We start from the raw sequence: 27,807 nt of genomic DNA on the forward strand, positions 1-27,807 counted from the left end.
TTATCTGACTGCATTGTGCCAAGTGTAAAGTCTCAGGTGGGGTTCAGGAGTTGGGCTCGGGGCCTTAGTTTCAGCATACCAAGACATTTTGGACAACTTCATGCTCCAGACTTTCTGGGAACAGTTTGGGGATGGGCTCTTCCTGTTCCAACACGACTGCGCACCACTGCACAAAGAAAGGTTCATAAAGATATGGATGAGGGAGTTTGATGTGGAAGAACTTGACTGGCCTGCACAGAGTTGTGACTTCAACCCAACAGAAGATATTTGGGATGAATTAGAACAGAGACTGCAGCCAACCTTAGAGTCTGACGTCACATGCTTTTCTTAAAGAATGGTCCAAAATTCCCATAAACACTCCTAAACCTTGAGGAAAGCCTTCCTAGAAGAGCTGACGCTACTAGAGCTGCAAAATGTGGGCCGACGTCATATTAAATCTATCTGCCACAGTACTGCTGGGCTCAAAGCTGGAGCCATGGACAGTAGCTCTGTAGCCTGCAGATTCTTTTGGTAATCTTTATAATGTGACTGCCCCAACTTACACCACCTAATGCTATGTAATTTTCAGTTCCCCTGCCTGTTGATATGTGAGCTGGTCCTCAAAAACCAGCCGAACAGTGGAGCGAGCTGAGTTTTCATGAGATTAAAGAGGCAGCAGAAGGCTGGTTGTTCTCAGTGTAAAAATAGCACGATATCAAAGTTTAATCCCCACTGCACATCTATTATTTCAACTCTGCACAGAGAAATCTAATGTCAAAATCCACTGCGGTCCAAATCCTGCCTGGACTCGCTCAGTGTGTCAGGTTATCAGTCAGTGAGACATGATGTGCATCATTGCCTTATTTATTACTGTCAGTAACTGATGGAGGAAAACAGAGGACGATGGGAGCTTAAAAGCAGCTTCTAAGGCTGGTGTTTGCTTGAAAAGACAATCACAGTTTATTAGAGTGAATCTTTTCTATTATTAACAGATAAAGAAGCCAAAACTCAGAAGACCAATGCCATTATTTTCTAATTAAAGTAGTGGCAGCTAGTTCATGGGTTTCCAGTTAGCATAGCATTAGCTGAATGTGGTTACACAGTATTTTATGTGGGGAAGCAATTATAAAGATTCAAAAAAGAAAAGCAGTCGTACAAAGTGAACTGCTCATTTGTTTCCATTTCAGAAACTAAAATGATTTAAATTTTAACTGATAAATGAATTTATAGCTGCTCAATCTGCTGATATAAGTTAGCATAGCTCACATCTATATAACTAATTATTCAGACTTTATTCAATTACATCTTTGGTTTCGATGTTTATGTGAATGAATATTCTATGAATAGAAGCAGATACTGAAAACTAACTACTGAAGACACGAATGACTTTCACCCATCAAAAGTCCTAGCACTGTGCTGTCATTAAAGCCAGTAAATATAAGAATTTTTGTTCACAGGTGGGCTATAAGAAAAAAAAGTTGAAGAATAAACAGGAAATTTCTGTGAATTAATTTTTTTTTTTTTAAAAAGTCTGAGGCTCCGGCATTTATTTACCTTTAGAGATTTTAGAGCCTGAGGAGCAATGCTGACAGGTTTCTCTGATTTACCACATCAGCAGTTCATTGACAGCTTGGCTTACGTTTGATGCCACGGGGTTAAATAAAGAATAATTGGGGTTTAATACCCAGAGATAGCCTGGATGGAATACATGTCAGAAAGATGGAACAAAACACAGATGGGCAGAAGCACAGAGGGGAAAGTCAGCAGTGGACAGTCAGTCTCCATAGATAGACCGGGATGCAGTGGGAGAAAACCGGGATGAGGAGGGAGCAGATGGGGCTTTGGTTCTGCTTTAGTTTGGTATTCTATCCTGACCACAGCAGGCCTTTTATGACCGTCCAGCAGAGCAGTCTGCCCAGTCAGCTGCAGGGGAGGGGGTCACATGCTGCAGTGACCTTCACAGTGAGGTTATAAAGCAAAGTGATGCTCTTTGAGTTGCGCTATTGTGTTTTTCTGCACATCCTCAAAGATCTTCAAAACAGAGCCACCCAGCACAGTAAGTACACTGCCCCCATTTTAATCATCAGATTTCTGTGATGTATGCTTTGATATTTGACATGACTGTCATAGATCCTAAGATGAATTTTATTTGTACACAGCAACTTGGATAACTGAGTTTTTAATACAAAAAGTGCAAAAATGTAAAGGATTCAAATTTCCCAGCAACCTCAGCATCTGAAGGTGTTACCCAGTGTGTAACTGTATGAGTCCAGTATGAGCAACACTGTGTGACACTGAGCTAGTGAACCTGGGAAAAGTTTAGTGCAAGTTTGCTACTGAACTGAGGACAAGATGCACGGCTAATGGCTAACACCATTATTGTCTGCTCCTTGGTAGCAGCTGTAGGATTGTGACGCAGTGATGAAGTTAGATGTACCTGTTTACTAATGTCCTACAAAAAAAAAATGTTTTATATTTTTTACTTTGTTTCATTTTGCCAAAATTGCACGTTATTTCCTGTTGCATCCTGACTGGCTGCAGTCAGATTGTGAGATGGTCATCCTAAATTTCAGAAACAGAATTGTGTCCCTGCTGATTCACTAATGTCATTTTGTATTGGCTGATTTCTGGTCCATTTGACAACAGATGCGTTTCTAATTTAATCAATTTAAATTGAATTTAAAAGACCTGGAGAGTTGGTTTCAAATCTGCTTCATTTTTAATGAAATAAGGTGAAAATTTAGCTTCATGAGCTTCAACAACTACAGAGTCTTTTACTGGTGCTCAAAACTATGTGAATGTTCTTACTGAACCTCGTTAAACTAGAAAAGAAGAGAAGCCTCAAAATATAAACAAGTACTAATGAAACATTATTATTTTGCACTTATTTTATAAGAAGCAGACTGAGAAACAGGGTTTATGTTTATTTGGACTTTATGTGGACTCAGGGGTGAAAGGATTTAGGTTTATTAGGTCAAATGTGGCCAAGCAGAAGATTTCTGCCCACTAATAAAATAGTCTTCTTTTAACTCTGTCCTGATGTTGAAAAGGAAAAGCCAAGTGGACTTGTTCAGCATTTTTCTAGAGTATTTGAGCACTCAGAGTTTCTTATGAAAAGCCTCATTCATTCAAGCACTTTGTTCTATGCAGAATCACTTTTACACTAAGACATTTCAAACCCAAGATTCAGTATCAAGGACTCTTCAACGAGTAGAGGAGGCAGGGATAGAACCACTGACCTGCTCATTTATAGACAACCTACCTTTTGAACCACAGATGCCGTATAGACGCTTCACCTCATCTTGTGAGTCTTTGTTAAGGCACTCAGACTCACACAAAGGGAGATAACTGAAGGGTTATATTTACTAGAAGAATTTCTACAGGCAGCACCAGCTCAGCTGTGGGCAGTAATACAGGGAGACGCCTGAGCAATGCAAAGGGATCCTCTTGAGCTGATGTGGCAGCTGTTAGCTCTCTTGGAAAGCCTGAGTAATGCAGCGAGGTAGGCCAGAACTACTGTGAATGACTGCCATGCCAATTTGTTGACATCACAGTTTAGTTCAGTCCATGCCTGGGATTTACTCGCAGCTAAATAAAGATTTATAGTGCAGTCGATGGGATGAATGATCGTGGCTTATAATGACGGGAAAGATAAATGTGCTCATGTTCTATTTTTTTCTCACTGTAAATAATTTCAAGAAACAGACGCAGCCTCTACATGAGAAATCTACTGATGACGTTTGCATTAAACAATGACGGTGCACGTCCTCTCAAGTGTGACTGGTGGAAAATGAGCATCTGAACTTTGTATCAGAACATATCTGCAGCCAACGTAACAGAACGGGAAGAAGTTGGTGCAGAAGTTGGATCAGTGTGGCCCTACCTTAGCCAGAAGAAAGCCAGCACTGTTATCTATTAGCATGGTGATAAATGCTGCTGTCTGAGAATGCTTTAAAAGTTTGCTCATGAGCCTTCAGAACATTTAAAGCAGAAAGTACCACATCTTTTCCACATTGTTTGGGAAATAACAGCCCTCCGAGGATCTTTAATGAATGCTCATATCTGTGATGTTTGTGTGTTCAGATGTCTCGGTTCCTGGACATGGCGGAGTTTGGAGAAGCGGCTCACTACCTCCGCCTCACCAACTTGGAACAGCTGGCTGCCAAGGCCCAAGCTTTTGACGGTCTCTGTTTCCTTTTTATATTTCTCTGCACCAGAGGTGGAAAATACGAACAATCTGTACTTAAGTATAAGAAAAGATACTAGTGTAAAAAAACTACTCCAGTAAAAGTCAAAGTAGTGATTCAACTTCTTTGCTTAAGTACTGCTGCTCTGAGGTTTAGTTGCCCCAGCTGAGTTCCATCCTCTACACTGAGACTATACAGTTTATGTTGTTTTTACACTAGAAGGTATGAAGGTGGAATTCAGTGACTGAATCTCAGCATCATCACCCAACTTCCAATCAGTCTGTGCTACACCACAGCTGTGCACCAATCACACACTGTTCTTTAAAACCAGTACTCCTTACCTGAGCACTCCTCACCTTTGTAAAAAGACAAACAAACACAGGCCCACTTTAACACCAGACTATGACACACAGTATGCAGCAACCCTGGTCATTAATACACAAACAGTACTGTCTTTCATGCACTACTGTTTAGGCTCACATCGCTTTGATGTCTGAAGTAAGGAGCCTGTTTTGAAAATGTAAACAGTAGAAAGTACAGATATACATGTTCGAATGTAGGGAGTAAAAGTAAAAAGTTTTCAGGAAAATAAATACTCAAGTTAAGTACAGATACCTGAAAATTAGGAAATAACAAAGTAACAAAGTATTTGTACTTCCCACCTCTGCTCTGTACATAGGTCTAGATGCTGTATGTATATATATATGCTACTGCATACTAAATAAAATGCTATGTAATCCATTTCTCTTAGGCACGAAGCGCATTTGGATGCCCGATGAAACTGAAGCATACACTGAAGTGGAGATCAGAGAGCTGAATGGAGACAAGACTACTGTGGAGACCAAAGACGGACGGGTTAGTCAGCCAGCTACTTCTAATTACTCGATATGCTGTTTATTCATTACTATTATTTAGTCATTTAATATGTTGAGTAGAAACACACAAGCCCCAATTATCCCCCACAATAAAACTACATCTCCTTTTGATCTTTTGTTTCCATGCACCGTTTTGCTGTCCTGAGTTAAAATGTGTGGAATGTTGTTTTTCTTATTTCACAATCAAAAAACAAACAGTTAAATTTCACTTTGAGGGGTTTAACTAAAGCTTCATGTGTGTTTGTGTTTCAGTTTCTAATAGTAAAAGAAGACGACCTCCAGCCAATGAACCCTCCTAAGTTCGACATGATAGAGGACATGGCCATGTTGACACACCTGAACGAAGCATCTGTCCTCTTCAACCTGAGGAGGAGATACAGCATGTGGATGATCTATGTTAGCATCTACTCTAATGTGCAACCATCAAAAACACGTTTCCATCTTCCTCACTGTGTTTCTAACTGTGTGTCTCTGCGTCAGACCTACTCTGGTCTGTTCTGTGTCACAGTCAATCCATACAAATGGCTGCCGGTCTACACTCCTGAGGTGGTGACAGCCTACAAAGGGAGGCGCCGTGCAGATATGCCACCCCACATCTACGCCATCGCTGACAACGCTTACACTGACCTGCTGCAGAGTGAGTCACCTTTAGCCTCATCAGCCATGCCGTCAGCTTTCTCATTGCAGTCGTTACCTGGCAACCAGCCAGTTGACAATGTCTTCTATGATGCACCTTTTATTCCAATTAAACATTAAAGGTATAGTCTGTGTTTGTGGTGTCAATGTACGGACCACTTTAGGTGAATGCGTGAATAAATCTTTTGCTTAGTGGATCAACTTTGAGCTCATGATTTGCCTCTTCTGAATATTTATTCACTTGTTTTTATTTCCCCCACAGATCGTGAGAACCAGTCAATGCTCATCACGTAAGTCAGAATCACAGCTGGTCTAACATTACGGTCGGTAATATGACATCATAATAAAAATACAAATGGAAATAGGAATTATATGAGAAAAGCAAACCATGTCCTGTATATAAACTTGCAGTTTATTTAATTTAAACCACAGACTACATATATAAAGATGGAAGTAGCTTCTAGGTCAGAGCATAAAGCTGTTAACCAGGAACATTCTTTCTACTGGCCAGCAGGGGGAGACTCCTCTAGTTTCAAAGTCGTGTACAAGTCTATGGGTAAATGCCTCTGCCACGCCCTTGATTATTTAGTAAATATTTCATGATGGTCACAATCAAGAGTTTATGGTCTTATTGAAAAAAAATGTATTGTAGAAATCCAAATTTTAAAATAAGATGGTGCAGAGATGACGAAAAGTTGCTAATGAGTATCTAAAATACTCCAAAACTACACTTCTGTTCACAGAGACGCCCATAGTAGACAAGTCAAAGGGTAGAGGCCACACAGATTTGGACCACCTCTCCCTGGGGGTTGAGATAGGGCTAAAGGGCCCCAGACCCAAACAGAGAAACACTGACAGAAAACTCAAATCGACTTTGATGAGGAAGGATCTTCCCTATGAAAGGAGTACGTGCTGCAGTTAAAGGTGGATTGGTCTCAACCTCGGGAAGCCAACCATTAACATCACTAGGTCGAGACTGGAATGGAATCCAAAAGGAAAGAGGAAGAGAGAAAGCCGGAGGAACACATGGCTGAGGGATACTGAGGCACCTTGGTTCTTCTTTAGGAGCAGAAAAGTATAAACCACATACCAGGATTGGATTCTGAATTACTTCCAGTTCTTGGTAGCTGAGTGATCGTTAAACATCACAGCTCTCATCTGACTAGCATGATTTAACTGTACTCCACATGGGTATCATGGCATAGGGATGGCAATAGGTCTTCCAGTTGTTTCAAACAAGGTTCCAGTCTTGGTTGTGGAAGTGTTACATCCCTAGTCACTACTGTAGGAGAGCACAGGGCCGTGGTTTCTTCTGTAGACCCATCCATCGCTCATTACATCCAGTTAGTTAGCTCAACGGAAATAGCAAAAACACTCAGCTGAAGGTTTCAAAGCCTGTGCGTGACTGCACAATGTCATGATTTAAACCGAGAACAGAGAGTGATGTTCTCACTTAATATGTGCCTCAGTGTATTCGTTCTGTCTTTCGCCTCAGAGTTGTAGAGTTTATACATGTCATGATGAAGTAGCACCAATATGTTATTGCTCTCATTCACTGATAAAGGCGTATTTTAAATTGTTTAACTGAAAATTGGCTTTGTTTTTACACCATCCTTTCAGAGGTGAGTCAGGTGCCGGGAAAACAGTCAACACTAAGAGGGTGATACAGTACTTTGCCATCGTCGCTGCTCTAGGAGAAAATGTGAAAAAAGGAGTAAGACGCCTCAACAGTTTCCCTTTTCCTTAACTGTTCCAGTCCATAGTGAAAAAAAATACCCATACTGGGAATATGTCTTTGCAATGTTTCTCTTTGTATTCAGGGATCTTTAGAGGATCAGATTATTGAAGCTAATCCAGCTATGGAAGCATTTGGGAATGCCAAAACCATCCGCAATGACAACTCCTCCCGCTTTGTGAGTTCATCCTCAAGGCTGGAGTGGAGAACACAGCTTTGTGTCTCATGTGGATTTCTGTGTAGACGTGTTGTAAAGACCGTGGGTTTGTATTTGTGTGCTTCAGGGCAAGTTCATCCGAATTCACTTTGGCCCAACAGGGAAACTGGCGTCTGCTGACATCGACATCTGTAAGTGTTCTCAAAAAGTTATTCCAAGTTTGAATTTGTTAAACTGCACTAGCCGAACATGTTAGCCTTTCTACTCAGCATTTTTCAAATGACATTTTATTATCACACAGCCACAAATACGTTTTAATTAAAACCATCCATCCATCTAGTGTAGAATTTTGTAAGGCATGCGGGTGTAAAAAGGGCTGAAACAGCACATTAGTTCACTGGAAACTTGTCTCAAAAACTAAAAGCTCTGGGGCATTGTTGGAAACAGAGGTACATCCCAAACACTCCTAGTACACTGTGACAAATGACTGAGGAACACTTTAAGTCATGCAGCAGTTACTATACAGTCCTCCAAGTTTCCAATATCTTACATTTCTTGGGCATACTTCATTTTATGGCTTAGTGGTATTGCAAGACAAGATGTGTTACTAACATCTCAGTGTCAGACACTGAAAGGTTGTGAGGTGTTGTGGGTGTCTCGCGATGCTTTGGCTGATGAGTGACGTAGTTTGTGTTTATTTTCCTCAGACCTTTTAGAAAAGTCAAGAGTTGTTTTCCAGCAACCAGGAGAGAGAAGCTACCACATCTATTACCAGATCCTGTCCAATCATAAGCCAGAATTACAAGGTAAAAAACAAACAAAAAAACTACCCAGTGCTGCAACCTGTCCAATGAAAGACACCAGCTACATAAATGACACTCCGTTTAATAGAACTGCATTATTAACAGAAACAGAAATAAAACCAAGAACATGCAGAACAATAAAAACAATGCATGTCTTTAAAATCTAATTTATCAACCCAGCAATCTGGGGAGGCTTTGGTGCATGTTTATGCACCCCCGACAAATATGACTGACCTAAAACAATGAGGCAGCTACTACAGTTTGCTGTCTTTGCCTGTTGTAACAGTTGCTGTTGTAATGCAGTGTATGACCACATGGCGGCGCCTCCTGTCTCATGACTGGTGTGTCACCCCCTTTTTGTTCTTCTTCGCACTCCTCCTGTAATGGATGCTCCCGTGTGTACGCGGACTAGTGTGCTCTTTAGTAATGTGTGGTAGAGGTAGCACTTTTATTTTTGATATTGTAAATAAATGAGTACTTTTTGGAAAGTCAGAAGCTGTTGCTCATTCGCTACCCAGCTGCACACCTCCGCGGCTGGCTTCACCTGCACGTTACACTGTTTACCAAATAACTGAACAATAACATTATGAAATGTAACCACAGAAAATATGAAACGTGCCATTTACAGTCTGAGGAGCGTGGGAAGAAAGAGAGGCTTAACTGTGATAACTAATGATAAAATAATTTCATGATGTATGATGCAGACATGCTGCTGGTGACCACCAACCCCTACGACTACCACTTCTGCTCTCAGGGTGTGACCACGGTGGAGGGCATCAGTGACGGAGAGGAACTGAGGCTCACCGACGTAAGAGGAACACAGCGTCTCAAAGAAAACTCTCTCTGATGATGTGTGTAAACCGTACTCTGTATGTTTGTGTGCAGCGTGCCATGGACACGCTGGGCTTCACTCCAGAGGAGAAGTATGGCTGCTACAAAATTGTTGGCGCCATCATGCACTTCGGTAACATGAAGTTCAAGAAGAAACAGAGAGAAGAGCAGGCCGAAGCGGACGGCACAGAGAGTATGAGCCACTAAACACCATCACAAAGACACAACAGTTAGTTTGTATGATGGATGCAGGCGATGCTGCCTGGACAGAGCTTTCTGTTGTCTCGCAGTGTGTTATCAAAATGATTCTGGTAGAATATGATGGAAAGATAACGAAGCAACAATATAGTTTTAGCCTTTTTAAACAAAAATTACTTTTTCAATTTCAATTTCTTGGTTAAGTTACAGAAAGTACCAATGCAATACTAGCTGGGACTAACTGCAGACCTCGCCCAAATCTCACAATACACAACCTCAGAGGCTGTATTATGAACTTGTGGTTGAGCTGCGACAGCCATCAGTTACATGTGGTCCATTGTAGTTGATCTTTATAACTATCTGACATTCAAGTGAACAAGTCCTCACCTTTTTTTAATCTTTTTGTATAACTGTGAAAAACATGTCTAGTCTGTGCTGGTAGAGAGAATTACCTGCATGTGGTTTGTGTGTTAAGGTGCAGATAAGGCAGCTTACCTGATGGGCATCAGCTCTGCTGACCTGCTGAAAGGCCTGTTGAATCCTCGAGTGAAAGTGGGAAATGAGTTTATTGTTAAAGGACAGACTGTAGAACAGGTGATCAAAGTTTTCTGTCTTACTACATAAACTTAACTGTAAATTTCCAAACATGTTTATCTGTGGTTCCAGGAAAACTAACAGGTCGTGTTTTGTGTCTAGGTGAACTATGCAGTGGCCGCCCTGGCAAAAGCCACCTATGACCGCATGTTTAAGTGGCTGGTGGGTCGTATCAACTCGTCCTTATACACTTCTTTGCCTCGTCAGTACTTCATCGGTGTCCTGGACATCGCCGGCTTTGAGATCTTTGAGGTACAAAGGAAATACAAAGAGACACTTTCAGCACCTTCAAATCCAGCCACGGTCCAGGTCTTTCCAGTGACACCAAATATATGTTTTGAAGATAAATGCTACTGTAAAATAGTGCGCAACCATTGGAATAAAAGTCGTGAAATCATAGCAAGGATATCCTAGATGTCAGCTCAAACCTAGCACAGGAAACACTAGCAGACAGCTTTTCAGAGAAAAGGTTTTTCTTCTTTGGTGTCACTCGTGGTTCGGTCATTTTGCAGAATTGAACATCTTTTGATCAGTAACTCCAAAAATATGGTTCATTTCTGTTTGCAGTTCAATAGCTTTGAGCAACTGTGCATCAACTACACCAATGAGAAGCTGCAGCAGTTCTTTAACCACCACATGTTCATCCTGGAGCAGGAAGAGTACAAGGCTGAAGGCATCGAGTGGACCTTCATAGACTTTGGTTTGGACTTACAGGCCTGCATAGACCTCATAGAGAAGGTATGTTTGCGTGTTACATGGGTTGTATTGGATGATTCCAATATGAAGCCTATGTGAATATGAAATGAATTAATTAGAGCTCCTTTATCCAGCCAATGGGTATTCTGTCCATCATGGAGGAGGAATGTATGTTCCCCAAGGCCACGGACCACAGCTTTAAAACCAAACTTTACGACAACCATCTTGGGAAGTCACCCAACTTCCAGCGGCCGCGTCTAGACAAGAAGCGCAAATATGAGACGCACTTTGAGCTGGTTCACTATGCTGGAGTGGTGGGTATCCTTTCATAAAGTCACTTTTTCTGTTGTTGGTCATTTGAAGTCTACTTGAAGGTGAAGTTCTCCAGTTTTATCAGGACAATTTAACTTTGGTCTTAGCTCAGATAAGCTACAGAGCTACAGCGGGGTGATAGAGACGTTGTTCTGGCCTTTTCAGGTGAAGCCATAAAGCTTTTGATTTTACTCTTGAGCTTGGGTTGAAACTGTGGACATGAAGAATGTTGCTGGGAACGTCGGGATGGGAATTGGTCGGGTGTGACTTTGAATAAGGAACACAAAAAATCCTAAAAATTTAAACATGGAAAAAAAATTGTGTTATATTCTCAGCATTGTTTTTAAAAGCTCGAGTTGACAAAAAAAAATCTTATGATGTTTTATTTTGGTATAAATGGACAAATGCACATCCAGTTATTTATTATACAGGATCATACTTATGCTTTAAGTCATATGAGAGCCCAGTTTCTAGAAGAGCTCAGCAGCAAAGTGGCCACAGAACATCAGTGAAGTTCGGTTACTTGTAATGACAACAAGGAAACTAGCTGATAGCAATGTGAACTGGATGGCTCTACAGTTAAAACAACTATCAGTGAGATTAAAGGATACTGTTGACTGACAGGTGGGAAAAACATCTGGTACATCTACAAGCTAACATCTGGACATTTTCTTTGACCTGAGAGTGTCTGTCATGCAAATACGCTTTGAATGCAACGCCTCTCTCTCAAGTTAAATCTGGCCGAGGTTGATGTCACAGAGCTCAACTGACTGGTGTGTGTTGTAGGTGCCGTACAACATCACAGGCTGGCTGGACAAGAACAGAGATCCTCTGAATGAGACGGTGGTGGCCCTCTTCCAGAAATCCTCCAACAAACTGATGGCTGGACTTTTTGAGAACTACATCAGCTCTGATATGCGTAAAAAAAACACTAAATATTTAATGGAAAACCGTTCAACTACAACAAGGAATCGAACTATATGAGTGTGTTTGGATTGAGTCTTGCTTTCTTGTGTTATTTTAGCTATTGATCCGAAGGCTGAAACCAAACAGAGGAGGAAGAAAGCAGCTTCTTTCCAAACTGTGTCACAGTTGCACAAGGTGGGTGTGACTGGCAGCTTCCCCTGAGACACCATTACAGTACACCGGGGGGGCAATTCATTTTCCCAAGGTGCCACAGGAGAAACTGGGACTGTTATTGGAGGGCATAACCAGTAAGCTTAATTTGATCTCTTTACAAGTCTGAGAGGGCCTCCACAGCAGTCTCAGTTCGTCATGTGACCCTTTAGCCCCTGCTGTACACTATGACAGAGGTTTCAACTAATTGTGTGTTTATTACAGGAAAATCTTAATAAGCTGATGGCTAACCTTCGCAGCACTCAACCTCACTTTGTGCGCTGCATAATCCCCAATGAGAGCAAGATTCCAGGTAAAACCACGAACCCTGGTATCTACTGACAGCTGGTGTCTGTGAGTCGTCCTCACCCAGAAAAATAAACTTGCTAAATGAATGACCTGTATGTGGTGGAGTAAAAGGTGTTTTTATTGTCTCGTGCCAGAAATATTACCAAAGATATTGTTACTACTTTACAAGTCACAACAGACATATGATGTCTACGTGCATTTGTTGATGCACTTTCAGTTTGGTTTTAGCGTAATGCTCGATTTTGTAAAGAAACCATCTGAAGTAATGACTTTTACTTAATTGCACTGAAAGGGAAATTCTAGTTCCTTCCCATGCCCCAAATAAAAATATTGTAGGACTGCACAGTTAAAGTATTCTCCAAGTTATTTTCTGAGATGCCTTCCTTTGTTTTTCCAGGTGTGATGGATCCCTTCCTGGTCCTCCATCAGCTCAGGTGTAACGGGGTCCTCGAGGGGATCAGGATTTGCAGGAAGGGCTTTCCAAACCGCATCCTGTACGCTGAGTTCAGACAGCGGTGAGTCGCATATCTAACACATATTTATTTACTTCATCTGCTGTTGCTCTTCGGTGATGGACTTTTTTTTTTCTTCTCAGTTATCGCATCTTGAACCCTTTTGCGATTCCAGAGGACTCATTTGTGGACAACAGGAAGGCTGTGGAGAAACTGCTGGGCTCTCTTGACATAGACCACAGCCAGTACAAGTTTGGACACACAAAGGTACAACAAAGTCATGTTTACCCTGCCTTTGACACCTATGTTGTTGGAGTTCAGCTGATGGTCCCGTTGCTTCGTCTCAGGTGTTCTTTAAGGCGGGTCTGTTGGGTCAGTTGGAGGACATGCGGGACAACCGTCTGTCTCAGATCCTCACCACCGTTCAGGCCATATGCAGAGGGAAGCTCATGAGGATGGAGCGACAGAAACTGATGCTGCAAAGGTCAGTGTCACATCTATCAGGGGAATGAATGATAACAAATCAGTAAAAAGGAGACTTTAAAAACTTTTTAAGTGCTGATGCCAGAAAAGTAGATCAGAAGGAAGGAGGAAGTTGTATTTGTAAGAAAGAAAAGCAACCTGACAGAGTTTAATGAATATAGGACCATGCCAAGATGTTTAAACTTTGCTTAGTGCAGCATGTTGCTGTTGTTTTGACTCTCATCAGCTGTTTTTTGGGGCTGATGTGATTTTTTTTTTATTGTTCTTCCTCTCAGGGACGCAGCGATGGTGATCCAGTTTGCCATCAGGGCATTCTTCTCAGTGAGGACTTGGCCGTGGATGATATTATTCTTTAAGCTCCGTCCGCTGCTCAGGAGTGCCCAGGTCGAGAAGGAACTGGCCGCTCTGAACGAAGAGTTCAAGAAACTAAAAGAGGCCTACGGCAGGTCCGTTAATCCGCCGGCGCTTGAATCGGGGCTACAGCTGAGCTGCACGCAGACAGACGTCTGATGTCCTGCCATGTTTCTGTTTGTTTTTTTTCATCAGGTCGGAGGTGAAGCGGAAGGAGGCGGAGGAGCGGCAGGTGGCTTTGGTTCAGGAGAAAAATGACCTGGCTCTTCAGCTTCAAGCAGTAAGACATAAAGAAAGTTAAACGAGTGGTGCCAGCTCACCACAGCAGGATCCTTACAGCAGGGCTTCACAGAGTAATAGAAAACACAGAACTGAGTCCATGAGGGCAGAAACCTGGTGGGCATTAAAAGGTTAACATAGGTTTACTTTCTGCATTAGATCGTGTTTTGTCCTGTTTATTGTTCGTGGTCTCTATAAATCTCTTTTTTATCGTCTGCCCACTGGTAGGAGACCCAGCGTAGTTCTGCTGGAGATTTCTTTAGTCACTTTTAATCGTGCGTTCTCGCCCTCTGAGGTCATAGTGATATATTTCCTGCTTTGCTATTTAAAATATGTTGATTCCTTTATTCTGGGTGCTTGTTTTAGCCTCAGCAAACCCTCTGTGGGTTTAAGCACCCACCAATAAAAGAAACTCTCATTGTTTTAGTGATCCAGCTAGTCATGGTCATGGAACATGTGCAGTCATAAGAGCACAATTTCAGTCACTCTGTATACTGTGTAGTCCATTATGCAAGAATTTTATGCACTTGTTCATAATTTTTAATATACCCTGTCCATATTACAGCTGTTAGCTTCTGATATGCAGACTGGCCTCATATATTTAAATAACTTTTTGTATCCAAACAATCCAGGAGCAGGACAACCTGATGGATGCTGAGGACCGCTGCAACCAGCTGATTCAGTCTAAAATCTCTCTGGAGTCAAAGCTGAAGGAGATGCAGGAGCGCCTGGAGGATGAGGAGGAGATGAGCTCCACGCTGACGTCCAAGAAGCGTCAGCTGGAGGACGAGGTGTTATCGCTGAAGAGAGACGTGGATGACCTGGAGATGACCCTGGCTAAAGTGGAGAAAGAGAGACATGGGGTTGAGAACAAGGTTTGTTCCCCAAAAGAGACCAAATCATTGCTGCTTTCCATCACTTCCCTCACTCACAGAATAATGTTTGTTTTTTCTCTCCATGCAGGTGAAGAACCTATCACAGGAGATGTCTGTTCTAGATGAATCCATAGCATCTCTGAGCAGAGAGAAGGCTGCCCTGCTGGAAGCTCACCAGCAGGCACTGAATGACCTCCAGGCGCAGGAGGACAAAGTCAACATGCTGGCCAAGGCCAAAGCTCGACTGGAGCAGCAAGTGGACAGTGTACAGGTAAGGAGAGATATTCCTGGATGTCTGACAGTAGCCTGCAATATAAACTGTTATTTATGGCACTCGAGTGGAAGGATGAGCAGCTTGAGACGACTGGTTGAACCTGTGCTGAATAAATAAGATTGAATTACCTGAAGTTTATTCAGGTAACTTTTTCATTTGTTTTTAAGTTTTAGTGTTGAGAAAAATCTTCATATGAAAACTCAGATAAAGCATCTTGAAGGCACCTCTGACCTGTGGGGCTTTTTATCATCCACGCTGTGCAGTTTGCTGTTTATGGGATATCAGCTTTGAAACACACTGCCATCCCTCTATCCCCGTACACACGTCTCACGTTACCTTCTCCAACATGGGTAGCTGTAACCGATCACCGATAACCACGGCCACGCTCACCTGTCTCTGAGATGGACAATTCCCCTGTGTTTGTGTTGTTTGCACCTTTCGTAGCACTTGAATGGAATGAACTGAAAAATAATCAGTGTTGCTGTGGAGTCCTTGTATCCATGCTTCAGCTTTTCTGAGTAAAATTCTAGTATTTTCCTTTTCTGTTATTTAATTAGCAGAAATGTGTCTGTTTGTTTCAAACCTGCTAGCATTAGCTGGTCATTAGCATCTCACCCAGACCTTAAACCTTAACAAAATCCAAACGAGTGGATAAAACTTTCACTCATACAGCATCACGATAGAGTAAACATGTTTACTTCTGCTGTGAAGCTGGACATTTCAGCACAGGAGTGTGTTAGAGCTTATTTCTGAAGCCAGCTTCAAGTGGACGCCACAGGTCTGGGCTTTTGGCAGATTTTGGCCCTTTACACTGATTTCTTTTTCAACCCTGCAGGTTGTTAATTCTCTGTCGCTAAACAATCACTGAAATACCCAAAAGAATTTCTACAACCAACTTTTGAAAGCTTGTTTAGCACTGGTCCAGAAAAGACCTGTAATGTTCCCTGCTGTTATTACTGGTTTCTAACTCATGTGCAGGTGGAGACTTCGCTGGAGCTGGAGAAGAAGGTGCGGACCGATCTGGAACGAACCAAACGGAAATTAGAGGGGGATCTGAAGCTGTCCATGGACTCAGTGAGGGACCTGGAAAACCAGAAGGAAGAGCAGGAAGAGAGACTGAGAAAGTAGGAGAAATGTCTAGAGTTTTGGAATATAAATGTTTAGCTGAAAGGGCTCATTTTAACTGAAAAAAGGTACTTTATTACTGTCAATCCCTACAAAATGCTTTTCTCTCTTCACCCTTCTCTAAAGGAAAGACTTTGAGTTGGTGCAGCTTCAGTCAAAACTGGAGGATGAGCAGAGTCTGGCTGCTCAGCTTCATAAGAAGATCAAAGAGCTTCAGGTTGGTGCAGAGAGGATCTTATTCAGCTTCCTCTTCTTCACTGCTGCTGCTGTAGTTTGTTTTGTACTTGCCCTCCTCAGACTCGTATCGAGGAGCTGGAGGAGGCCCTGGAGGCGGAGCGGGCATGGCGTTCCAAGGCGGAACGTCAGAGGAACGACATTGCCAGAGAACTGGAGGAGCTGGGAGAGAAGCTGGAGGAGGCAGGAGGAGCCTCAGCGGCTCAGATCGCCCTCAACAGGTTAAAATGGGCTTTGGTGATTTCTAACTTCCATCAGAGGGATCCATTAGGGGTCAGTTAGTCAGAGCCACAGTAGCTACGTTAGAGGTGACCCTTACTTTCGGTCATATACAAAGCGCTCAAATGATGGCTGTTTTAAAATAACATGGTCATTGTATGCACAGGTACTTCCTGTGAGGCGTTGAGACTAATATGGTGATCTCAAGAACACAGCTCTAGCTGTATGTCAGAGAAACCCCTTAAAGATTACATGCAGATGTAGATTCCTACCTTTAGAGTTCGACAGTGGATGGATTAGTGTCTCAATACTGAGATTTGCCCAGATTATCACAAATACTGCTTTGTTGAACAGGAAGCGAGAGGCAGATTTCCTGAAGTTGCGGCGGGAGCTGGAGGAGGCGGGGCTTCACCACGAAGCAACAGCAGCCACCCTGAGGAAGAAGCACTCGGACATGGTGACGGAGCTCAGCGAGCAGATAGATGCTCTGCAGAGAGTCAAACAGAAGCTGGAGAAGGAGAAGGTGGAGTTCCGGCTGGAGGCTGATGACCTGGCTGCCAGCGTGGAGCAGCTCTCCAGGTCAAAGGTAGGAACAGACCTCCCGCTTAAGGGGCCACTCCACCAGGTTCATCAGTGTCAGTCTACTCGTCATGTTGAGTCCTGCTGGCCCTGTTTATGCTGCCATGGATGCAGTAACAGAGCTGGGTACAGTGCTGCCTCTCATCCTTGATCTTAATCTGCCCAGAGGCCATTTCCAACGCTCTGACAGCTTTGTCCTCATAAAGCAGCGTTATTGCAAAAGAACTGATGATGGGACACAAAACAAGGTGGTTCGTGCTCTTGACCTGTTTACACTTTAAACCTGTGAGGAGGTGAAACATGTTAATGCAGTGCGACCAGATTTGGTCACATTGTAACCACCGCACGTTGATCGTGTTTCTTAGACCACATTAACTGTGACTTCTCTGTTGATTGATCTTTGTGTGCAGGCTGCTGTGGAGAAGATGTGCAGGGTTTATGAGGACCAGCTGAATGAAAGCAGGAGCAGAGCAGACGAGCTGCAGAGACAGCTGTCTGAAGTCAACGCTCAGAAAGCACGAGCAGTCACAGAAACCAGTACAGCACACTGACACACCCGACACTGATCCTACAGATCTGAACACCTGATTTTAGGCTGCCTGAATTTTCTTTCTCCTACATCTTGCAGCACTCTGTGTGGATGTCCTCACCTTCCTGTCTGCTGTGTTAGGATTATTAGAACAAATGCTTAAAATGTACTCAATAGAAAAAAGCATTTAAAATGATTTCTTTAGTGATCAACATAATAATATTAAACATTAATTGACAGCGAAAGGTGATGGAGAATTATTGAGATGGCATAAATTCCTCTCCCTCTCAACTTAAGCTTTGCTAACAGGACAAGTAGAAGGTCATAAAATGTTAATATAAGCTTATTAAATCTAGTGATGATGGCCATCACTACAATCATGGCTGGAATAGGAACCACTGGTAGAAGATTTTGCAACTTTTAAAAACTGAACTTCTTTAGTTTCCCAACATCGATGCATTGGTTTCTACACCTTGATCAAAGATTTCCCGTTAGATATTCCCCATTTTTCCATTTAAAAAAAGAATTTCAGGCTCAACTGATGAAATACCTTAAAAGTAAAAACTTTCTGTATTTACTTTAGATTACAAACATGCAGCCCTTGTTAGGATCTAAATGACAGGAAGTGCCTGTCAGTCACCTACAATGCAGCTTTGAGATTCCTTCCCAGGCACGTTAGTCTTCACTCACATCTGGCGTCAGGTGATCTCAATAGGTCACATGACAGGGTGAGGCAAGGTCTCACAATGGTTTTACCTGAAACCTCTGCTGATAATGACCCACGACTTTTTTTGATGTGGTAATTGACTTCATGGAGTCGTCACGCCGTCCCGCACTAACAGTAGTAAATAGTGACCTATTGCACTGGTGGATAATTTGAGTATCTGAGGGTTGTTCTTGATAGTGTTCTGTCCTCTGAGTCATAAAAAGGTCCAACATCATTTTATGTTTGATCTGAAACGATGAAAGTTTTTGAATCTGTGCTTATGTTTTGTCCACGATTCTTAGTAAACACGCCAACAAAAAATACAATTTGTAAAAATGGTAAATGAATATCTGATGTCTAAGATGCAGCAAGCTTATCGTACTCATGTACGTTTGACTGTCGCCTTTTCAGCCGAGTACAGACGTCGTCTGGAGGAGCGAGACGCTACGATCGCTCAGCTCCAGCGCTTGAAGGTGGGCGCTTGCCAGAATGTTGAGGATATGAAGAAACAGCTGGAGGAGGAGAGCAAAGTAATACTTAACTCTTACACTTGTAACACATCAGGTCACTTCAGTGCTCTTATTAATACCTTTTTGAAGGTATTTTATTGGAACAAATGTATCCTGTGTCTGTGTTTCAGGCTCGCGTGGCGCTGGCTCATGCGGTGCAGGCATCCCGACACGACTGCAGCCTTCTCAGAGAACAGCTGGAGGAGGAGCAGGAAGCTAAGGCGGAACTGCAGAGGGCGCTGTCTACAGCCAACAGTCAGGTGGTTCAGTGGAAAGCAAAGTATGAGACTGATGCTGTGCTGAGGATAGAGGAGCTGGAGGAAGCAAAGTAAGACAACACTGCTGTAGCTACACGTCACTCTGAGGTGCCTTTCTAACACATTATAGGAGAATGCAAAGACCACAGTTTAAATTCTTTATCCAGTTTCCTTCAAAGCAGCTACTGACTTTAGACTGGTAAGGTTTAACAAGTTGAATTGTTGTATTTGCAGGAAGAAACTGGTCGTGAGACTGCAGACTCTCGAAGAAGTTGCAGAGGCGTCTCAGGCCAAGTGCTCCTCACTGGAGAAAACCAAACAGCGTCTGCAGATAGAGATGGAAGACCTGATGGTCCAACTGGAGCGCTCCAACGCTGCAGCTCTGGCTCTGGACAAGAGGCAACGCAACTTTGACATGGTCAGACATATGGCACGATTCCCCATGTGGAGATTTACACTTTAATGCCCATAAGTAGGTGTGCTCAGAAACAAATGTGTGCACTGGTTTGATGCAGGTGCTCAGTGACTGGAAGCTGAAGTTTGACGAGTGTCAGATGGAGCTGGAGGCCTCACAGAAAGAGTCTCGCAGTCTGAGCACTGAGCTCTTCAAACTGAAGAACTGCTATGAAGAAGCTCTGGACCAGCTGGAGACGATTAAACGAGAAAACAGGAACCTGCAGGGTACTGCAGTCCCTCCCCTGTCCTCTTAACTTACTGCAATCACACTGGTATCTTCATTTCAGGGACCTGGTCTTACAAGCTCAATATCATGGAGAATATCATGATGTGAAGAGAAGTTGTAGTCCAGCGAACAAACTACTTCAATTTTTTAATCCTTTTTTTAATATTGTGGGAGTTAAGGGATTAAATTCCAGTGTATCAAAGTGTTTTCTTTATATATCTCTAGAGGAGATTGTGGATCTGACAGATCAGATCAGTCAGGAAGGGAAGACTATCCATGAGCTGGAGAGGATGAAGAAGATCCTCGATGTGGAGAAGAGCGACATTAGAGCTGCCCTGGAGGAAGCAGAGGTAATTAGCTGCTGTAATCAATTATCTATAAAGTCTTTATTGCCTGAACTGTTACCTTTCCATTGATCAGGGAACCTTGGAACATGAGGAAAGCAAGATCTTGAAATATCAGATGGAGCTGGAGCAGATAAGGGCAGAGATGGACCGAAAGATTGCAGAGAAAGAGGAGGAGATCGACAGCCTCAGGTAATAAATATATTAATAACAGACTGAAAGGGGCTTAATGTATGGAATAGAATAGAATTAAATTTAATAGGCCTTTATTGTCATTGGAAAATGCTTGAAAGTGGTGCAAAGGAAAAACTGTTGTGTGGAAGAAGCTGTTAGTGAGTCTGGAGGTAGGCGTGGGACCAGATTGACCTGAGGCGCTGACCACAGGGCAGTGGGTCAAACAGGTGGTGAGCGGGGTGCGAGGGGTCACCTGTGATGGTCCTGGTTTTCCTGAGACAGGAGGATCTGGCGAGGCAGATGATTTTTTTGGGCTGTACCCTCTGCACAGCCTTCCTGTGTATCAGTCAGGAGGAGAGCACGCTCTCCACTGAGGGGCGGCAGAAGGCCAGCAGGGCTTCTGGTCCAGGTTATTCTTCCTCAGGACAGGCCTACCGTTAGCTACTGTTAGCTGGCGAGCTACATAGAAGGCTCTGCACTGAATGGACGGCCTGTAAGTGCAGCGAGCAGTGACTGTCTATAATTCTGCCCCGTCCTAAGGCACATAAGTACGGAGTCCACAGCAGCTCTTGCCCTGTGTAGGGTCTGCCTCAACCAGTCATACCAGAAAAAAAAGGTTCATAACCAGAGAAAGAACTGACAACTGCAACCTTAGTGTTGATGGAGAGGTAACTCCAATGCTGTCCACCAGGGGGAGCCAGCAGCGTTCCCTGGAGACCATGCAGGCCAATTTGGAGGCAGAAATTCGTCATCGTAGCGAGGCGGTTCGTTTGAGGAAGAAGATGGAGTCTGACCTGAACGAGATGGAGATTCAGCTGGGAAACGCCAACAGGCAACAAGCAGAGAGCCAGAGGATCATGAGACACCTGCAGATACAGGTACCCTCACCTGTTCACATCAGAATGATGAGTAAAAACAGTGTCCAGGGATGTGCTATTTACTGACCGCACTGTGCTTCATTATCACATCAATCATGGACTGAAAAATGCAGCAGAAGTGAAAACTTCAACCAAAACAAAGCTCCGCCCCCTCGTGGCAAATGATATAACATGTAAACCAACCTTTCTGTGCTGAACTCTATCGCAGGTTAAAGAGCAGCAGGTGGCACTAGAAGAAAAAGTCCAGCTGACCAATCAGCTCAGAGAGCAAATCGCCCTCCTGGAGCGGAGGTGTTCGCTGATGTCAGCGGAGGAGGAGCAGCTGCGGGGGGTCCTGGAACAGACTGACCGCACCCGCAAGATGGCCGAACATGAGCTGGTGGAGGTGTCAGAGAGAGTTAACCTGCTCGCTGCACAGGTTAATTAATTACGGCACATCAAACACAATCATGTTGAAATATGAGCATTTCATCATGACAGACGGTTTGATGACTTCCTGTTTTAGAACACGGGCCTCATGAACCAGAAGAAGAAGCTGGAGGCTGACCTGTCTGTGCTGACCGGAGAGGTGGACGAGGCGATGCAGGAGAGTCACAATGCTGAGGAGAAGGCCAAAAAGGCCATCAGTGATGTTAGTCCTGACCCATGACCTTTGATCCCTGATCAAACCCATTGCTGCTGTTAAATTGTAGTTTTCATCACATGTTAACCGAGTTTGATGCTGGAAAACTTTATTAATCTTTAAATTTAATAACTCAGACGTTTTAGCATTTCTTAATCATTTATTTACCCCATAAAGCTGCGATTCATGCATCCATCACACGCTCTGTCGGCCTCAAATACTTATTACCAGAATCCTGTTAATGTTTGTGCTTCACCAGGCGGCCATGATGGCGGAGGAGCTGAAGAAGGAGCAGGACAGCAGCACTATGCTGGAGAGAATGAAGAAGAATATGGAGTCTACTGTAAAAGGTACAATAACACTACTGACAAAAATAAATGCATGTATCGACTGTGATGTCACCTGTTGTCATGGTAGGTTAATAGAAACAATAGAAATTAGCTCGCCAAAACAAAAGCACAGACTTCTTGTCTGTTTGCTTTCTGGCACATTTGTTATCTGGATTATCTGAACACCCACAGTATACTGTATATTCGTATTTCCTCACTTGTAGATGATAACTTGTTCACATAGTTCACCTGCAGATGTCGCCGTGTTTTTCCAGCATCTATGTTCTTCTGACAGAACTGCAGGTGAAACTGGATGAAACGGAGCAGATGGCTCTGAGGGGAGGAAAGAAACAACTCCACAAACTGGAGACAACAGTGAGTGAAAACTCAGACACAAAGTTGTTTCTCACTGTCAGTTAAATCAAGTTTCAGTGCAACACCTGGTAGTTTAACAAGGACACTTTCTACTTTTCCTTATGTCTGTCATACAGATACTCTTCTATACAGCGGTGGATGTGTTACATGCATTACATAAATAAAACCCCAAAACGTCTGAGTAACTTCTTAGGTCAGTTTCCAAAAAAACGCATTTACAGAAAAAAAGTGCCTCTGCCAAGAGTCTTTAAAACATCTTTATTTGAGGTTTATCAAAAAAGTAATTGCCAAAGAATATTTGTGCTGGGAACAATTTTCCTCTACTGGTATCTGCTGCATAACAATGTAGGCACGCTGCATGCATAAACTTGCTAAAACCTTCTGCTGGAGGTGTCTTCCTGTTAAAAGGAAGTTTTTCCTCCCCACTGTTGCCAGGTGCTGGCTCACAGGAGGGTTGTTTGACTGTAGAGGTTTAAGCCTACAGTATAAAACACTTTCATGTGGCTGTTGTTGTAAACTGGCACTGTATGAACTAAAGTATTGTTGTGTTTTGGGGGAGCGGCCAGTTATCTCCCATCATGCCTTGGGACACGTGCTGCTGTTAAGATGTTCTTGTTTTATTGTTTACGGTTACATGACGTTTAACTGTCCTGTTTATACTGCCGTACAAAGTCACTGACAGTTACTGTTTTACCAGGAGTGAGGTCGGTTATGTTGTTGTTGACGCTCGGGAGCGCGGTGCAGCACGTGTTTGATTAAAAACTCTCCTGACCTGTTTGGGGAGGAACAGCAAGCTCAGTCTCTGAGGGAGGATTTGTTGCTAAGATTCCTCTGCTTGCCCCAATATCATTAAAAATGAAAACTGAAAAAGTAAATGACTCAAAAAAATCCAAAACTGAACGCACTATTAAACGCACTAAAAAATGCACTTGATAATAGAGACATTAAGTTATAAAATGCAACATCATTTGATACTTTGTTTTTCAATTTTCCTTTTTTAAATCAATTCCTCTTATTGGTCATTTTTACATCTGATTTTACCTTTTGTCATAGATTAATTGATGCATGCATATTTTTTACTGAGTCATTGAATTATTTATTCATGCTTGATTTTGGCAGTTTTGCTCCTCTATATCAGTAACAGGTAACCAGCAGGAAGTAAATCAGCTGCTGTGTGTGCAGGTGAGGGCGCTGCAGACGGAGCTGACTTTGGAGCAGAAGAAGAGCGAGGAGTATCAGAAGGGGGTTCGACGCTACGAGAGGAAAGTGAAGGAGCTGACGTACCAGGTGTGAGGTCCTCGCTGCATCCAGCTGCTGCTGTCATACAGATGTTGGTCCCGTCTTCTGTGTTTTCATTGGATCTTTGTGCTTTCGTGCAGTCAGAGGAGGACAAAAAGACTCTGCTCAGGATGCAGGAGCTGATTGAAAGGCTGCAGGCCAAAGTGAAGAGCTACAAGAGACAAGCTGAGAACGCTGTGAGTGTTCAGTAATGCTCTAGTCAATACAATGCAAATCAGCATCAAAATGATTAAAAAACATCTTTTTTATTTCTATAAAGTCAATATCGCTCCACGGAGGGACTCACGTCTGAGCTTTTAATGTGAAACATGTGCAAGTATGCAAACATAAACATAGATAAAATATACAAATGACTAGCAGGACGTTTCCTGCATAGACAACACAGAAGGAAAATTTAGATCATAATCAGCATGTTCAGATTTTCAAGATTACCCTTAAAAAACAATGATCCTGGGAGATTTTCTTTAAACAAAAACAGCATTTATTATTTCATCTTTTATTTGCTTGTTTTTAGAACAATTAGTGTGCTTACCTGTGTAGTCAACCCACGCCACCCTCCATGAAAGTACAGTCATTTCCTGAGTGCCACAGTTATTTGGGACTTTTAGTAAATGCACAGTTTGCATTTACTAATTGATATTCTGGCATGCAAACACTGACATCAACAGAGAGCAACCCAGAAAAGCCCCGCCCCTCAGTGGTCGCGGCAGACGGCCGCCCGTCCTTGAGCCTGGTTCTGCTGGAGGTCTCTTCCTCTTAAAAGGGACTTTTTTCTTTTTAGAGCTGCTCTAATCCATATAAAATAACATCTATTTAAAAGGGATCGTCTTTTTGTCCACCAGGAGGAGCAGGTGAGCTGCAGTACCATACGTTTCCGCAAAGTCCAACACGAGCTGGACGAAGCCGAGGAGAGAGCAGATATCGCCGAGACGACCGTCAACAAGCTGAGGATTCGAACTCGCGAACAGACCAGCAAGGTCGCCATGGTGAGTTACGCTTGGACGAAGTAGAGGTTAACACTGTTTCGCTTCCATCAGTGTTCCTAATGAGCCGTTCGTGTCTCTGCAGATCACTGAATGAAGCTCTGCAGCATCTCCATCACTGATTAACTGACGTGTCGTTTGTTACCTGCTGTGTGTTTTTATCCAGTGTGTTTGTACATCTGCGTCTACTGTACGACAATACGTTTTTTCAATGAAAAGTAATATAACCTGGTTTGAAAGGGAAGTGTTGAGGGCTGCGAGAACATACGAGCGATCAGCCGTGTGTCAGCCCAGAGGGGGAAGCATCAGTTCTCACCCCCTTAAATTGGTTTTGAACAGTTTTATGCTCGTTTGTTTTCAGAGGGGTTCAGCATGCTTAACCAAATTAAAGAGAAGACTATAAAGATCTTTTTAAAATAGCAGTTTAATCCTCCTTCCACAGTCAGCGATCCTGGAAAAATAATGTAACCAAAAAAAGAAAGAAAGAAAAGAAAGAAGGCCAAAAAATAGTTGTTTTACTTCTCGTATGTGTCAGTACTTTATGAGAATGAGCTGTTTGACACCGGCAGAGAAGATTTGGCAAGTTTTTCATGGTTGCAACACACACGTGGAACCATTTAACAAACAGGAAATAAACCAGCTTTCAACTGGGACAGGATGTATTGCAAAGAAGCGTCGTTACAATAAAAAAATAATAAAACTATAAATGAATAAAAAATGTTTTTTGCTAAATCAATTTAGCAGTGTTTTATGTCAGTACTGAATCAGATGATTTTGTGGTTTTTGTGCATAAAAAGTTTGGTTTGTAAATGTTTTGTGGTGTCAGACTGTAACTTCCCAATTAAAGAAAGAAAAAACAGCGTTTAGAGACCAGCTGTTTAACCGAAGAGGGGGAAAAAACATACTCGAGGTGGTGGAGACCAAAAATGGAGCTAAAAAGTGAGCTTTCTGATTGGTGGATGGAACATCAGTGCTGGATTTTTCTCTGCCCACCGGTGATGGCCAAAAGCATGTTAATGGGAAGGAGTTCAAACGAAAGAAATGTGCCTGTATTCAGACTGTAAGTATGTTGATGTGTGGCTTTATAATTATTTGTTTTACTGTGTAGTGACCAATAAAAGCCTGATGCTGTTGACTGCTGCTTTTGGTCCACTCCTCTATATGTTGTTCTTTCAGGTTTCTGCACAGCTCCCGTAAAATACCGTCACAGCCTTTCAGTCCGGTTCATGTCTGAACTTTGGGCCGTTGCAGCAACATTTTGTTGTAGATCTGCTGCAGTGCTTGGGATCTTTAGCCGTGTCTCAATTCAGGGCCTGCATCCTTCGGAGGACCCAGCCTTCGCGGTCTACGTGGGCCGGGTCCTCCGAAGACCGAGAAGGGCAGAAGTGCGAGGCTGTGAAATGGGACGGTCTCGCCTTCAGATTCGCGTCAAAATATAATCAAGACATTGGAGTAAATTCTCGATCATCTCACACTTCAGTTTAATCAGTTTTCTGTTTATTCAGCTGTGTGAAAACTATGTTTCATCTCAGCCAAATATTTAGAAGTTATCTAAGTCACTTATATATCATGTTCAGTTCAGTTGCCAAATTCTGGGATAGGTTGCAGACAAAAAAACATTGGACAGAAAAGGCACAGTTTGGCATTCAACACTTTATTCACAAACTAAAACCAATCACTGTATCCACAGGTCAGTGGGTGACTGTACAGGTGTGTTAGATCAGTATTAACTGGCTGCACATGGCAGCTTTACATCATGCCTCACCACGAACCCTCCATTGGTTCATTCGTCCCCTGCATCCTCCAATCAAAGTGCTCTGCAGTTTGTCCTTCAGTGTGTGTGTGTGTGTGTGCGTGCGTGTGGATAAAGTGAAGGTGTGTATGTGCGCGTCCGTCCAGGCTCAGCTGGACCACATCGGTCCGGTTCTCGTGTGCGTCTTCAGAAGACACGCCTACACATTTACAAATACATTCAAACACAACCAGAAGGTTTTTCCTAGATATCTGTTAGACAGCAAATAGCACCGCAGAGCAAAATACACTTTGGGGTTAAAGAAAGAAAGAAAAAACGTCTACAGACAGCAGAGTGACAGCTGCATTCACACAGGAAGGAAGAAAATCGCCTCCAGAACTCTTCATCATGGCAACTCTGATATGACATTAACGTGATGTAATGTGTTGATTTTTTTCTAAAAGCCCAGATTAGCCAATGAACAGTGGTCTCACTGTGGTGTTATGATATCATGTTAGGTCACTGTGTGCTCTCCCTCTTGACCCTTGAGCTGTCCGGTACTCCACACATTAAATCCAGACTTTTTAAAAAATGATATTACACAGACTGTTATAACGTATGACTGCTAACTTCAGGGAATAATAGGTCACGAATAATTTGGATCACCGAGTACACCGACATCTGTTCTGCTAATTTCCAGCTCCACATTTTCAGCTTTTCCTGAGTCCAAGTTCAAAATAATCCTTCTTTATGTCAAACAGGGCCGTGGAGCTCGGTTCACTGCCTGTTTTAGCTCCTACAATCCAGATTTCTGCTGTTTCTGCTGCAGGTGGGTGAGGCTGTGCCTGAGATGACAATATTAGGGATATTTCCTCTCTATGACATCACACAGACCCAAGCACTGAAAAAATGGGCTGAAACTGGCTGTTGAGAGTCTGAAGCCCAGCGCTCGCGGTGATTATTTGTACACACTGACCTTTGTGTTTTGAACTTTGGCCATGTTTAATATGAACATCCAATACTGGATAGCTGATATGTTACAGAAAATACTGAAACGCAGAACAGGTCCGCTGCAGTAATAAAACGAAC

The 27,807-nt window shown here is 42.9% G+C and overlaps 1 protein-coding gene across 1 annotated transcript; it reads left to right on the forward strand.

The window, feature by feature from the left end:
• Positions 1–1,304: 1,304 nt before the first annotated feature.
• On the forward strand, positions 1,305–26,127 carry LOC120728068 (myosin-7B-like). The gene is made up of 46 exons (XM_040022752.1): positions 1,305–2,035; positions 4,063–4,162; positions 4,918–5,021; positions 5,294–5,437; positions 5,522–5,678; positions 5,940–5,967; positions 7,298–7,391; positions 7,498–7,590; positions 7,697–7,760; positions 8,277–8,375; positions 9,077–9,180; positions 9,258–9,396; positions 9,877–9,995; positions 10,098–10,247; positions 10,563–10,733; positions 10,826–11,005; positions 11,790–11,922; positions 12,028–12,104; positions 12,345–12,432; positions 12,826–12,943; positions 13,024–13,147; positions 13,228–13,364; positions 13,639–13,809; positions 13,910–13,994; positions 14,626–14,868; positions 14,957–15,133; positions 16,121–16,266; positions 16,394–16,484; positions 16,565–16,722; positions 17,075–17,306; positions 17,710–17,836; positions 18,946–19,064; positions 19,175–19,371; positions 19,535–19,718; positions 19,816–19,981; positions 20,208–20,332; positions 20,403–20,518; positions 21,192–21,378; positions 21,587–21,796; positions 21,884–22,009; positions 22,260–22,350; positions 22,625–22,704; positions 23,887–23,991; positions 24,084–24,179; positions 24,846–24,989; positions 25,072–26,127. Exons 2-46 carry the CDS (start codon positions 4,063–4,065, stop codon positions 25,081–25,083), a joined length of 5,811 nt encoding a protein of 1,936 aa, XP_039878686.1. The 5' UTR covers positions 1,305–2,035; the 3' UTR covers positions 25,084–26,127.
• Positions 26,128–27,807: the final 1,680 nt, after the last annotated feature.

The sequence above is a fragment of the Simochromis diagramma genome, unplaced genomic scaffold (assembly GCF_900408965.1).
Source record: "Simochromis diagramma unplaced genomic scaffold, fSimDia1.1 OVJJ01000308.1, whole genome shotgun sequence".
NCBI lineage: Eukaryota > Metazoa > Chordata > Actinopteri > Cichliformes > Cichlidae > Simochromis > Simochromis diagramma.

Excerpts from the sequence above, each read along its gene's own strand:
- LOC120728068 (XM_040022752.1), top strand. The coding sequence starts at position 4,063 with ATGTCTCGGTTCCTGGACATGGCGGAGTTTGGAGAAGCGGCTCACTAC. Across the intron at positions 13,810-13,909 it reads CTAAAAGAGGCCTACGGCAG|GTCGGAGGTGAAGCGGAAGG; the intron begins GTCCGTTAATCC and ends TTTTTTCATCAG. Across the intron at positions 20,333-20,402 it reads CTGCCCTGGAGGAAGCAGAG|GGAACCTTGGAACATGAGGA; the intron begins GTAATTAGCTGC and ends TCCATTGATCAG.